Below are 14641 nucleotides of genomic sequence, written 5' to 3'. Positions count from 1 at the left end.
TCCGCCCCCCATCCAATGCTGAGCTCAGTCTGCGTCTCGTCCTTCCGCGGGCGCCAGGCGGCTAGCAAACAGCAGCCGGCGCCGCCGCCGCAGCCGTCCGAGTCCCCGCCACCGCTGCCCTCGCCGCCGCCGCCACCGCCGTTGCTGCAAGAGCAGCAACCTGCGCAGCCCGGCCCCGCCGCGTCCCCGGCGGGCCCCCCGGCACCCCGCGGGCCCGGGGGCCGGCGCGCCGAGCCATGCCCCGGGCTGCCGGCGGCGGCCATGGGGCGGCACGGCGGCGGCGGTGGCGACAGTGGCAAGATCGTGATCAACGTGGGCGGCGTGCGCCATGAGACGTACCGCTCGACGCTGCGCACCCTGCCGGGGACGCGGCTGGCCGGCCTGACGGAGCCCGAGGCGGCGGCGCGTTTCGACTACGACCCGGGCGCCGATGAGTTCTTCTTTGACCGGCATCCGGGTGTCTTCGCTTACGTGCTCAACTACTACCGTACGGGCAAGCTGCACTGCCCGGCCGACGTGTGCGGGCCGCTCTTCGAGGAGGAGCTCGGCTTTTGGGGCATCGACGAGACCGACGTGGAGGCCTGCTGCTGGATGACCTACCGGCAGCACCGGGACGCCGAGGAAGCGCTCGACTCCTTCGAGGCACCCGACCCTTCGGGCGCCGCGAACGCTGCCAACGCCGCGGGCGCCCACGACGCGGGTCTGGACGACGAGGCGGGCGCGGGCGGCGGCGGCCTGGACGGCGCCGGCGGCGAGCTCAAGCGCCTCTGCTTCCAGGACGCGGGCGGCGGCGCCGGGGGCCCGCCAGGGGGCGCGGGCGGCGCGGGCGGCACGTGGTGGCGCCGCTGGCAGCCCCGGGTGTGGGCGCTCTTCGAGGACCCCTACTCGTCGCGGGCCGCCAGGGTGAGCGCTTTCTCAGAGCCCCCATTCCCCTCCCCTCTCCAAGAGCTCCCGGACCCTCAGGGAGCTCCCCATCCTTGCCCTCAGCCCCTGGCCCCTGTCAGACCCTCCTGGTCTCTTAGCCTCCCAGTTTCTTAGAAGCCTCTTACCCCATTCCTGGGTCTCCCGTACCCCTCTGAACACATCCCCCTCTCTAGCCATCCCCAGATTCTCAGAAGATGTTTCTCCAACTTTCAGAACCCTCCAGACCTGTTTCAACCCCACCCTGCTTCTCTAGTCCATCCTAGACGCTTAGAAACTTCTTCTCTGATGGGCCAATCTCCTAAACAACTTCCCTGAACAGCCCCACCCCCTCCTTTCCTGGACCCCGCTAGAGAGCTTTCAGAAGGTCTTTCCTCGACCCTCAGAGTCTTCCCAGACTCTTTTCACCTCTTCTCACCTCTCAGACTCTCAGCAGACTCTCCCCCCAGCCTTCAGTTTCTTGGACCTCCCTAAATCCTCAGAAGACATCGCTTCCTAACCCTCAAAGTGTCCCAGGGCTTGTGAACACTGTCTCCATCCCCTGCAGACCCCGTGAAGCCTGCTCTTCAGTTCTCCAGCCTTCAGTCCTGCAGGCTCTCCCAGCACCTCTCTCTCCCTCTGCCCGTCTCCGAATCCCCTGCCTCTCTCCAAGTTTGTGTCTCCTAGTTACCTTTGAGCCCCTCTGCTTCTTCTGCCCTTTAAGTCTCAGAATAGTTTCCACCCCACTCTCAGAGTGCCCCGGACCCCTCTGAACCTCCAAACCACTTGCTCCTGCTAGGACACTCCCCCCTCACCCCCACTGCAACACTGAGTTTTGGGGCATCTTCTCTCCTGGAACCTTGCTGCCCCCTCTGTGTTTCACATCCCTTCTCGCATCCTTCACACCAACTCCTCTCCTGAGGATTTCTCAATACAGCTCCAGACTTCCCCCAAGGCTTTCACACTCCTCCTCAATGTCTCCAGAAGAGTCCCGAGCCCCCAGAATGTCTTTCGTCTCCAGAACTTCCCATATGCCCTCTAGAATCGCTTCTGCCTCATCCACAGATTCTCCCAGCTTCTCCGTTCCATTGTTTAAACTGCATAGCCCACTCTCTATCTCTGGGACAACCCCACCCCTACCCCCATCCTCAGCCTCCCAGCCTTTTTCCTAGTCAGTAAATGACTTTCCTCCCTGCTCCATAACTTTTACCTAACCTCAATCCTTGGGACCCTCAGGTTATCAGACCCAAAACTTCCTTCTCAAAATAGCTCCCAGTTCTTTCTTGGTTTCTTTCCACCTGTCCCCCCATCCCCGGCTCCAATCCCTGCTCGCTTCATCTTTCTCAAAACCCCCGCCCCCCACTACCCAGTCTGAAGCCTAGAACTGGGCTCCTCAGCCCGTCCTGACCCACCTCCCTACAAAGTGAACCAAAGAGCCCACACTCCAGCCTTATCCTGTCTCCCGCCTTGTTGCCCTCAAAATTCTAGACTTCCTCCAAAGATCTCTTCATCTCCCACCTAAAAAACTTTCCTCAAAAATCTGTAACTTCTTTGGCTAAATAGCTACCCTCCCCCCTAGTTCTCACTTAAACCTCTTCCTCCTCCTAACTTCCTCCCTGGGTAGATGGAGAGAGGACAGTTCAAGATAGGGGGAATTAGAGAAAGGAGAGAAAGAGGAGAGACTCCAGCCCCCCTCCGAACCTCCTGGGGACCCAAACACCCGGAGGAGCCGTCCGGCACCCTCCCCCCACCGTGCCGCGTCCTGGGCCGGGAAGGACGCGGAGCCGCAGTGCCGCATTCGCGCCGGGGGAGGGACTGAGAGGGAGGGGGGCCCGGAGGCACCGCATAAAGTTTGGTCCCCAGGAAGCGCTGAGTTGGCAGGATTTGGGTTTGGGGTGGGGGGAGGTGGGGGAGAAGAGGTGCGGAAGGGAAGTGGCCCTAGATGCCCCCTCAGGCCTGTCACCCTCCCTCCATGGCCTGGGGCGCCCTACCCTCTTGTGACCCCATTGAAGGGTCCTGAGGTGAAGCTAGGGGTTCAGGACAGCTCCGGAGGACATTTGTTTACTTTACAGCTGTGTTTTGCGTGTCCGTGTAGCACTTTCTAGCCTTCAAGTGAAAGTCTGAGAGTCGAGAGCTGAAGCCAGAGCAAAGTGGAGGGTCCGGTTTCCTTCCGCCTCGCTCCCCTCTCCGTAATCTCCCCTTCCTTCTTACAGGGACTGCATGCCCTCCTACCCCTTCTGCTTTTGAACCATCTCGGGACAAGGGGGTAAACCAGTCCTGACTCTGTCCAGCTGCGCACTGCGGCGGGTGCTGGCCTTTCTCTCTGTGTCCCGGGAGGGAAGGAGTTACTCAAGCTCCTGGCCCGTGGCCTCCCTCTGTGAAGCGGCACCGCGGCTGCGCACCGCCTGCTCCGCTACTGCCCGGTAGGGGTTAAGACTGCTCCCAGTCCCTGCGGCTGCGCACTGCGGCGGGGGAGCTGTCCGTGGTGCTGGCCATCGCGCGCCCCGCCCCCTGGGCCGGCCGGCCCGCCCCCACTGCGGTGCCGCAGCCTGCGCGGTGCACCGGGTTCCGAGTGGGGTGCGGGGGGAGCACCGGGCATGCGCTCTGCGCCGGCCTCTGGCCTCTTAAACCACTGCGGAGAAATGAAGAGGGGGGGGTGGGGCAGAGGGCCAGCTCTGACCCTCCCTCCCCCCAGGCTACCCCAAGGTCTAGGGTCATCTCTGCAGCCCAATGCTGGCTCTTCTCTCTTCTCTGCAGCCCAGCCCCTCTCTCTCGTCTACCCATCTGATTAAAGCTCCCTCTGCCTCAACGCCCATCCCCTTCTCTCAGGACTAACCCTACTGCTTTGACCTCTCTTCTACATATTTGATAAAGCCAACTACCATTCCTAGAGGCCTTCAAGATCTTGATCCTGCCTTCAGTCCTCAAGGCCTTCATCAAAACCCACACCATTGAGCGCTTGGGACACAGATCCTTCCCCATCTTGAAATGACCCAGGCACCCCATACCTCAGGTCATACCTCTGACCAGTCCCCTCACCTCTCCTTGGACCTAGCCCTGTCCTCTCCCCTTCCTCTATGCCCAAGCCCTGGACATTCCCTTCCTTTCCAGAGCCTTAAACCCCACCCCATCATCCCTTTTTTTCAGTCTTGACCCTTCACTTCCCTCTTTATTCAGAGCCCTGACACTGCTCCTCTCATCTGTGGGCCCACCCCTTCGCTGTTCTCTCTGGGTGAGGGGCTCACCCAACCTTCTCTGTTTTCTTGGACCCAGTCATTAGCATCATGGTCCTTAAATATTGATACCTGAGGTCTCTTCCTTGGCCCCCCTTTAACTGATGCCCCTATACCCTAACAAAAGCTCAAGCACTGGTTTTGGAGCCAAGTCCTTTGTATAGTCATCTAATGTAATCCTTACAATATCCCTGTAAAAATAAAACACCAAAACTTGAGGTTCAGAAGGCTTAATCTTGCCCAATTAGGCAGAAAAAAAGCTGGATTCAAACCCAGGCTTTCCTACTCTTAACCACCTCCTAGTTCTGCTTCCCCACCCACCTTCTCCCCTTTCCCTTCCCCCCCAGTTCCAAGCCAAGCCCCAAAGCCCTGAGACACAGGATGCATGATTTTAGTCTCCCTCCCCCACCCCCCAGCAGAATCATTGGACCCTGCCAGGGACCCCGAGATACGACACAGAGAACAGGAGGGTGGGGGGGGGTGGTCTAGGAGACAGAGCACAGAGCCAGAAATTGCTGTTTCCAGGAAAGAAGTGGACCATCTGCTGCTGCGGCTGGGGCCAGCTCCTCTCCCGAGCTGGGGGAGAGCTGCCTCTGATCCTTTTGCAAGCTTTAGAGAGAACAGGATGCAAGAAGTGATGGACGCATTGGGGCTGGGACACCCGGATTCCCCTGGAGTTTGGGTCTGAGAAAGGGGCCACTGGGTGGGTCTTGGGTAGATGGCTGGTCGACCAGATGCCTGGGTCACCTTTCGCCCTCTTTCTCCCACCCTGCCCCACAGTATGTGGCGTTCGCCTCCCTCTTCTTCATCCTCATCTCCATCACCACCTTCTGCCTGGAGACCCACGAGGGCTTCATCCACATCAGTAACAAGACAGTGACACAAGCCTCCCCGATCCCTGGGGCTCCGCCAGAGAACATCACCAATGTGGAGGTGGAGACGGAGCCCTTCCTGACCTACGTGGAGGGCGTGTGCGTGGTCTGGTTCACCTTTGAGTTTCTCATGCGCATCACCTTCTGCCCAGACAAGGTGGAATTTCTCAAGAGCAGCCTCAATATCATTGACTGTGTGGCCATCCTGCCCTTCTATCTGGAGGTGGGGCTCTCCGGCCTCAGCTCCAAGGCTGCCAAAGACGTGCTGGGCTTCCTGCGGGTCGTCCGCTTCGTCCGGATCCTGCGGATCTTCAAGCTCACGCGGCACTTTGTGGGGCTGCGCGTACTCGGCCACACGCTCCGCGCCAGCACCAACGAGTTCTTGCTGCTCATCATCTTCCTGGCCCTGGGCGTGCTCATTTTCGCCACCATGATCTACTATGCCGAGCGCATCGGCGCCGACCCCAACGACATCCTGGGCTCCAACCACACCTACTTCAAGAACATCCCCATCGGCTTCTGGTGGGCCGTGGTCACCATGACAACCCTGGGCTACGGAGACATGTACCCCAAGACGTGGTCGGGGATGCTGGTCGGGGCGCTGTGTGCCCTGGCTGGGGTGCTCACCATCGCCATGCCAGTGCCCGTCATTGTGAACAACTTCGGCATGTACTATTCGCTGGCCATGGCCAAACAGAAGCTGCCCAAGAAGAAGAACAAACACATTCCCCGGCCCCCGCAGCCTGGCTCGCCCAACTATTGCAAGCCCGACCCGCCCCCGCCCCCCCCACTCCCTCCTCACCATGGCAGCGGCGGCATCAGCCCCCCACCCCCCATCACCCCGCCCTCCATGGGGGTGACTGTGGCCGGGGCTTACCCGCCGGGCCCCCACACACACCCTGGGCTGCTCAGGGGGGGAGCGGGTGGGCTCGGAATCATGGGGCTGCCTCCTCTGCCGGCCCCTGGGGAGCCCTGCCCATTGGCTCAGGAGGAAGTGGTTGAGATCAACCGGGCAGGTGAGGAGGGGTCACAGGGGTGGGGGTTGGGGGAGCGGGCAGGCAGAAGTGGGGTGGTGCTGAGGGGGGCAGGAGGTATGTGTTGAGGCTCGGAGGTGGTCAGCAACGGACACGGGAAAGAGGAAAGGGAACAGTGATGGAGAAGCAGGTTTCATGTGAAAGAGTTTTAGGGAGAGACAGACCTGCAGCCAAGGTATTCAGGGGGTCTGGGAGGAGGGCAGAGTGATCAGGGTGAGAGGGACTCAGAGAAAAGGGGGGTTCGGAGAGACACAGGGAGGGAATTTCACGTGGGAATCGAGGGCCTGAGACAGAGGCCAGGGCAGCTGCAGCTTATGTGATGAAGGAAATGAGAGGAAAGTTGACTGAGCCTGTGCGTCCCTCCCCCCAGGGGAGTCTGTGTCTCAGAAGCAGCGACTGGGTCATCTGTCTTGGGGGAGGGAGAGGCTGGGGGGGCCCCACCCCCATGCCTTAAATAGGTCAAGAAAGGGAGCTGGGCCACCCGGCCCCCCATCTTGCTCCCTCAGCCGCTGACCCAGTTTCACACCAATTAAAAATAGCCAGAGTCAGAGCCTAGGGGACCCCCACCTCCCCCTCCCTCATCTGTCACCTTCCCAACGCCTCCCCGCTGTGCCCTTGCCAGCGTCCAACACCCCTCCCTGAAGAACCACCTCCCAGCCTGCTCGCCCCTCCCAACCATCCTTCCAAATCTATCCCACAGCACGCACCTGAGCCTCACTGTGCCCCGTTTGGTCCATTTCAACCACGCAGCCCACCAGTGCCCAGCTCACTTCCCAAACACCTCTTCCCTGTTCCCGTTCCTCCAAACACCCAACGCCCTCACCCAGTGCAGGTCTTCTCCACACCCAGTGCCTGGCCTGGCTCCGCTTCCTGGCCTTCGACACCCTTCCCTGCTATCCTTCCCAAGACTCAACACTCTCCTGGCCACGACCCTGCTCCCCAAACACGCCAGCCACACCCCCTGACCCCCAGCACCTCTGGCGCCCTCTCCTCCATGAGTTCCCACACCTCACTGTCGCCTTTGTGTCTCTGTCTGCCCCTCCGGACACAGATCCCCGCCCCAACGGGGACCCTGCAGCTGCTGCGCTGGCCCATGAGGACTGCCCGGCCATTGACCAGCCCGCCATGTCCCCGGAAGACAAGAGTCCCATCACCCCTGGGAGCCGGGGCCGCTATGGCCGGGACCGAGCCTGCTTCCTCCTCACCGACTACGCCCCATCCCCTGATGGCTCCATCCGGAAAGGTGAGGTGCCCCCCACTGCCCGCCCCCCCGGGACCCTCCCTCTCTCCCCTCCCCTAGGGGAGGGCAGAGAGGGAGATGGGGGAGGAGGTGCTGGACTTCCCTTCCCCCACCTCCTGGCCCCCAACTCCCTCCCTCTCAGACCCCCTCCCCCGAATTTCCTCACCACTGACCCTTCACCTGTCTTTATTGCATCTCCATTCCCCCCCACCCCACCCCGGACCCTCTGGCCTCTTCCCCCACCCCCAGCCACTGGTGCTCCCCCACTGCCCCCCCCAGACTGGCGTAAGCCAGGCCCCCCAAGCTTCTTGCCCGACCTCAACGCCAACGCTGCAGCCTGGATATCCCCCTAGTGGACGAACCCCCTCCCCCCGGGGTAAGTAGCCCCCACCCCTCTGAACCCCTTCCCTCCCGACTAACCCATCTGAGATCATGCAGCCCCCACTGACCGAGACTCCCACCCCCTCACTGTGAACAGCTCCATCCAAGTAACCCCCGGCCCTGACACTGACCCCACACCCATCTGCCCAGGACTTGCCCTGCCTCTAACTAACTGCTAGAACTCACCCCGCCCCTCACCACCATGTGCCTGACCCCCCCACCCCAACGGCCTCACGACTGACCTCCATCCTCACCCCCATCCACATCTCTCCCCTGCCTCCCCACCTTGGTTTTGCTTTTGTTTGTTTAATCAATAAAAGGGGGCACACACCCAGAACGTTCTTCTGAGGACAGGATGAGGTGAGAAGGACTGAGCCACTTATGCAGTCACTCGTGGCTTGGCCAGCACTTAGCAAGTACCCACACACATGTTCCTGGCACAGTGCTGAGCGTGGGGAATCAATGGGTAGCGTATCAACCCCACCCCCGACCCCCAGTTTGGTGGGAGAGGCAGATGCTGACCCAGAACTGAGGCAGGAGAGCAGGCTGAGCTGAGGAGCCCTGTCCTGGGATCTGGGGAGAAGCAGATCAGACATGAGTTTGCGCAAGCTCTGGGAGTTGGTGATGGACAGGGAGGCCTGGCGTGCTGCAGTCCGTGGGGTCGCAAAGTCGGACATGACTGAGTGACTGAACTGAACTGAGGTCCACTCTGGGACTTCATGAGGAGGCACTGGAGTGGGGAGACCGCAGGTCGGGAGGCTGAGGTGCAGGCTGGGATGAGGGTCCTGGGGGAGAGGACAAAGCCTGAGCTATGGGGTTGGGGAAGAAGAGAGGCAGAGGAAAAGGGCCAGGACTGGACAGTGGGGAGGTCAGAGAGAGCGTGAGGGGACAATGGACGAATTATCCAGCAAACATAACCACGCATTTTCCACATGCTCTATATTCTATAATCCTCACAACAACCCCAGCTAACCCCTAACTTGACTCATTCAGCAGCTAATGATTGAGGGTATAGTTCCAGGCACTGGAGATTTGGCAGGGCCCAAAGCACAGATCTCCCATCACAGAGCTGATACTCTAGAGCCCTGTGGCGACAGACCATAGCCAAGGGCCAAACCTGTGCACCAGTTGTTTTGTAAATAAAACTTCATTGGAACACGGCCACTGTCTACAACAGCAGAGTGGAATAGTTTCAACAGAGATGGTAATGGCCCACAGAGCCCCGGAAATATCGACTATCTGGCCCTTTACAGGGAAATTTCTCCACTCCATGAATGGGGGAAGCAGAAAACAAACAAGATAATTACTCTAACCAGGTCAAATAAAGGCGTCTGTGAAGGTCTTTCTGAGACGGTGACCTAAAACTTGAAGCTCAAAAAGGACCAGTGGGCAGAAGAAAGAGCGAGCTCAAAGGCCCTGAGGTGCTGAGGTGGGATGCCCCTGGTTTGTTAAAGCAACAGCAGGGAGGAAAGTGTGGTTGGAGTTGAATGGCCGAGAGGAGAGGGGAGGAGCCTGGAGGGAAGTGTTTTTGGCTATGGTGAGAGGCTGGATTTGATCTTAAAAGTGTTGAGAAGCCACCTGAAGGCACCTGGTCCATCACATTCATTCAACAGACACCTATGGAGTCTTCCTTGCAAATGCAGAGATACAGCTTAAAGAATCCCTAGCCGCAGCCTAAGGAGACGGCAGAGCAGGACTCAGGGAGCCTTCAAGGAGAACTGCATCTAAATCCCCTTGTTTCACAGACACTCAGAGAGGGCCATGGCCAACCCCCAGCCACAGAGCAGATGCAGGACAAGAAGCAGGCTTCCAGGCTCCTAGTCCAGAGGGGACTGTCTGGCTCTTCTTGTTCCATTCCCGGACCTCTCCTGTTGCAACGCCCCCCACCTCTCCCCCATCATCCTCCCCTGTCATCTCATTACCAACCCCCACCTCCCTGTTCCCATCTCAGCCCCCCCACCCCCGCTTGCACCCAGCCCTGTTGCCTACTCCCTTTGTTCCCCCACCCCCAGGTCTGGATGGGCCCCTATGAAATTGAGGGGTGGGGCAGGAGGACTTGGGAATGTGGGTAAGGGAGGAGTGGGGGGATCGGCAGGGGGGAGGTGGGTAGGTCTCTGCTTCTTTTGCCTCTGATGCCAAAATCCATTCATTGAACTCAAATAATGGCTGGAGCTGATGGGGCTGGCTAAACTCCCTCCCCCAAGGTCCTGGATCCCTACCCCTTCCACGCCTGCCGTCCTCTTAGCTTCTCCCTCACCCTCCACTGTTCCCTAGCCCCCCTTCTTTCAAGACCCTTCCTCCTGACCTGGTCCCCACCCACTCCATCAGCCCCCTTCTCTGTCTTCCCTCAGGTGCTGCTGGGTCCAGCACCTGACCCGCATTCCCCCCCCCGCCCCCACTCTTCCCCAGTACTCCCCCTCCTCTCTCCCTTCATCTTCCCCCCCACCCCGAAAGCCACCCCGGAAGCTCCTCCCATATTTGATGTCTCTGGCCGCCCCCATTTCATTGCTCCCCTCCCTCGGAAAACACCAGAGAGGAGGAAGAGATCCCGGCGTTTCTCCGGCCCCCCAACAGTGAGGCTGTGTTGGGGGGTTCTCCCTGGCCACCCTCCCCCCTCCGTGACTCTGTGTATTTCTGTCCCCAGCTCTTGTCACCGCCTGAGACCTCGCGAGACCCTCGATCCCCCCCTGCCCCTTTCCCCCAGGTTAGCAATTGGGAATGGCTGGGAGGGGGTGACTCCAAGATACTGGGCTTCTGACTCCCCGACCCAGGCCCTGTCTCCTCCTGTCAAGGTGCCCACATCCAGACAGATCCCTTGGTACTGGCTAGGAAAGCCCTAGAACAGCCCAGATACTGGCAGAACTCTCAAGACATTCCTGTTTTCAAGAAACCCCACACCTGCCCCTAAGCCTTAGATCCCTTGAGTATCAAGACACTGTCAGGACCTTCCCATCTGAAAGCCTTAGCCTTTAAAGACAGCCCATTACAACGCTCGGTGAAGCCTTGCCATATCAGACTGCTCTTGGAGCTGTCCTTCAGCACCACCACACCGCGGCCCCACTCAGGGGTCACTGCTGACTTGCGCTCCATTCAGCCCCTCACAGCCCAGCCCCCCCATGCCCCGTCCTCCTCTTTCTCCATCTAGGTTAGCCCCCCACCGCCTGCGGCCCCACCCACCCTCTCCCAAGCCCTCCCCACCAGCTGCTCGCCCACTGGCATTCCACCCAAGCTCCCTCCCCATGCCCGTGCTGCCCACCATCTGCCTCGCTGCCCCCCCCCCCACCTTTTTGCCTCAGACGAGGGGGCCAACTAGGGGGAAGGGGGTGGGGGGGCCGGGCGGCGGTGGGGGTAGGGTGGGGGAGGCTCGGTGAGTGCCACCTTGTCTCCTAACCCTGAGTCTCTCCCCCCTCCCCATGTCTGAACCTTCTCCTTGATGCCAACTGACTGTCCGATTTGTTCACTTCTCTCTCTGTCCATCTCCTTGGTCCGCCTCTGTCCATCTACCCGTTTCTTGCCATCTGTCGTCTTGTGTCCTGGTGTCCGGCTCTTGTCTCCACCGTCTCTGCCTCTCCCTGCATCTCTCTCTGTCTCTGTCTCTCCATCTCGTATCCCTTCTTTTTGTTTCTCTCCTGCTTCCCTCTGTCTTGGGGTCCCGCTGTCTGCTGGACCCTCCGCCTTCACCCCCATCTCCTCGCTTCCTCCTGTGTTTCTGCCCTTCCCCCCGCCCCCAGGTTACGAGAAATCCCGCAGCCTGAGCAGCATCGCGGGCCTGAGCGGGGTGTCCCTGCGCCTCGCCCCCCTTGCCACTCCCCCCGGCTCCCCCAGGGCCGCCCGCCGCGCTCCCCCAACCCTGCCCTCCATCCTCTAGCACTCCCTTCCCCCCCGTGGGGGGACTCGGGGGTGACAGGGAAGAAGGTCAAAGGCGCTGGGGGTGGGAGGTGGGGGAAAGGGTTTTTTTTTTACAAAAAAAAAACAAAAAAAGTCATTAATAATATGCAACGGAGACGACGACGCCAGCAGACACCCCCGGGCCCCTCACCCCGACCTGGGCCCCCAGGATGGAGGGGGAGGAGCCAAAACCCGTCCCCCCAACTCTTTGCCCCTCCTAAAAAAAAGCCTTCTCAGGTCTCCATGAGCCATAGGAACCCCCCCCCCCCGCCCCATCAAGTCCTGTAAATACGTCCAAATTATGCCAATCACATTTTGGGGCGCCTCCCCCCTACTCTGCATGCCTCCTCCAACCTGGACCCCTGCCCTGTCCAACTCCACCTCAGCAATAAGCCGCGAGGGGCTGCATGCCGCGAGCGAGGGAAGGGACATTGTGGGAAGCGGGTGGGGACCTCCAAGGGGGTCGGGCTGGCCTTTAAACCACACCACAGGAGGGTCTCCTAGCCTCCTACCCTTCACCCCAGGAGGGCAACCCATCACGCACTGATTTTTTTTAAAAAAAATTAGCAGCAATGTGGGGGAAGGAGGAACAGTCACCCAAGCCAAAAACGGGAACTGAGCTCAGATGGTAGAAGCGGAGGCATGGAGCGGGGGGCGGGGAGGGCCTGCGGACAGCTGCTCCCTCAGCCTTTAGGAGCATCCCGCTGGTGAATTTCACTCTTTCATCCGCCTCTCCTACCCCCCACCCCACCCCCAGGGATCTGCTCGCCTCTATTGCTGCATGGACTCAGACCTCCCATCCCGGTTTTCTGGGATGTTCTGGCCCTAGCACACAAAATTCTGCTCCCCCCCCCCCCCCCCCCAGATTCCCAGGACAGGAGACCTGCCCTCAGGATTCCTGAGGCTGATTCTGGCACCCTGCATCTTCCAAATCCCAGCACGCTCCTGGGACTTAACCTCTCTGCACACAGATGCTACCCGCTCCCCCCCCCCGCCCCCCCCCCCGCCATGCCCAGTCCTTAACCCCTGGGCTGCATCCCAGCACCTTAACCTCCAAGACTTGACCCAGCCCTTGAACTCACGTTCAGCCTTCGGGATGCTCCAATTTTTGCCACACTCTGAACACTTCCTGGACACCCCTAAACCTGACATCAGACATCCAGCTCAGGTTCCCCTGACACTAGATTTCCAAGATAGGCTCAACCTGCCTGCAATTCCAGGGAACCAGATCTTTCCGGGGCACCCCCTTCTTATGGCTAACCCTGTCCCCTCCAAGAGCCCCTTTCTTTAAATGGTGTCCCAAAGGCACCTTCATAGACGCCAGTGTTTCCCAGAGGGTCATATTTGCACCCCTGGTGACGTGCTAAGGTTTTAAGCAGTACAAGGACAAACACTTATTTTTAAAGTTTTGTCTTTCCTGGCATTTCGCATATAAGCCTGTAAGTATCTGGACAGATACTGCTGCTTGGCCAGGACACCGTTTATTTAGGTTAGAGGTGTTTACATTTAAAATGTAGAGGCTGTTCCCGAGTGGAGGAACGCTGGAATATCAGAAGCTTGGGAAACAATGACATATCCACCCGGGCTGGGATTCCAGCTAGCCCCTCCCCCGCGTTCCTCAACCCCCGACGCTCGCGGGTGGAAAATCATTTCTCACATCCCATCCTGGCTCAAGGATGCGCTACCTCCCCCAAGCCCAGAGACCACACCGGTCCCAGAGTCCTTAGGGGACTCCCCTTTTTGGAGTTGGGGGCCCACGGAATTAGCAACCTCCCTCCCTCTGCTCCCACCGGCCTCAGGAACACCCCCCACCCGAGGGTTGGGGGGATGTCACTGAGCACGATTCTTGATGCAACGATTCCTATGCAAGGGGCATTTTGAGTCCCCCCATTCTTCCCTCGGACCCTGAACCCTGGCGAACCAGGGGCGAGGGGTGGGGCGGGTTCTGGTGGGAGCGGGGTGGGGCGGGGTAAAGGGCTAGGGGCTTCAGACACCAGGGTATGGGGTTGGAGACTGATTATATTGCCAAAGGGTTTAACTTCTTAAAACCCCAGATACCCCTGACCCTCACGGAAGCCGAAAGGTGCGGGGAAAGGGGGTGAGGATTTTTCTAAAGGGTACGGACTTCTTCCCAACGTCTACCCCCACCTCCCCGGCTCGCCAATCTGCCACACGTACCCAGCTTTTTAGTTCAGCTTTTGAAAATAACCACAATCATTACAAACCTCTACAAACGTTATTCTCGTTTCCCCGTCCCCCAAGTCAACAGTGTGGGAGTCGGGGAGGGAGAGAGAGAGCTAAAGGGACAACTTCCAAGTCCCGCGCCCCTTTTCCCCCCGGCCGCCAGGGTGCCTGCAACTACACGCATGCGCTGCATGACGCGCTCCCCACACGCATGTCGCACCCCTCCTGCGCTCCGGGAACGCACGGACACGGGGCAGGGGGCGGGGTGATTGGGGAGGAATGAACGGCGGGGGTCTTTCTGAACACAGCGGCTCCTCCCCAACACACACACAGCAATAAGTTTTTCACTCAAAAGTGGGCGGGGCGGGCCTGGCCTGTCGTTGGGGTGGCGGGGGGGGAGCGGCAAGGGGGCGCTCTCAGGGATGGGGGAGGGTGTCCGGAGTCAGTCTGGGGAGGGGAGGTCTGCAAATCGTCCAACTCTGGTGCTAATGGCGGGTCTTCTCAACCCACCCCCAGGGCAGGGAGGGAGGGGTCGGCGTGGCCCCTCCCCCAAGCCTCCCCCACGCCCACCCTGGGTGCATGAACCGCCCGATGCAGAAGCTGCCGCATGTCACCCCCCCCCCCGCCCCAAAGAAAAAGTGTCATGCCCCCCCTTCCCACCCACCCTGCCACTCCCCACCGAAATAAAAGTTTCCTTTTCATTTAAAAGTTTCATCCTCCTTGTCTGCAGAGAAGGTCTCCTGAAGGGGGCTTTGGGGGCAGACCTAAGGGCTGGGTCTTTAACAGCAGGGGTCGTACTAAAATGGCAAGGACATGCACTTTGAGGGTGCAGACATGCCCGTCATCGCTGGCTCTCACCTTGTGATTTGGGGGTGGGCAACTATCTGCCTCAGTTTCCCTGATGGTAAA

General features: G+C 59.8%; 1 protein-coding gene across 1 annotated transcript; it reads left to right on the top strand.

Annotated features, from left to right (window-relative positions):
- On the top strand, positions 1-14434 carry KCNC3 (potassium voltage-gated channel subfamily C member 3). The gene is given in 6 exon segments (XM_043899900.1): positions 1-903; positions 4914-6021; positions 7091-7282; positions 7529-7548; positions 7550-7655; positions 11392-14434. Coding segments are annotated over 6 exon segments (2451 nt in total). The 5' UTR covers positions 1-15; the 3' UTR covers positions 11529-14434.
- The last annotated feature ends 207 nt before the right edge of the window (positions 14435-14641 follow it).

The sequence above is a fragment of the Cervus elaphus genome, chromosome 4 (assembly GCF_910594005.1).
Source record: "Cervus elaphus chromosome 4, mCerEla1.1, whole genome shotgun sequence".
Lineage (NCBI taxonomy): Eukaryota > Metazoa > Chordata > Mammalia > Artiodactyla > Cervidae > Cervus > Cervus elaphus.
Note: the sequence above shows the minus strand (reverse complement) of the source record. Positions and strands in the feature narration are given on the sequence as shown.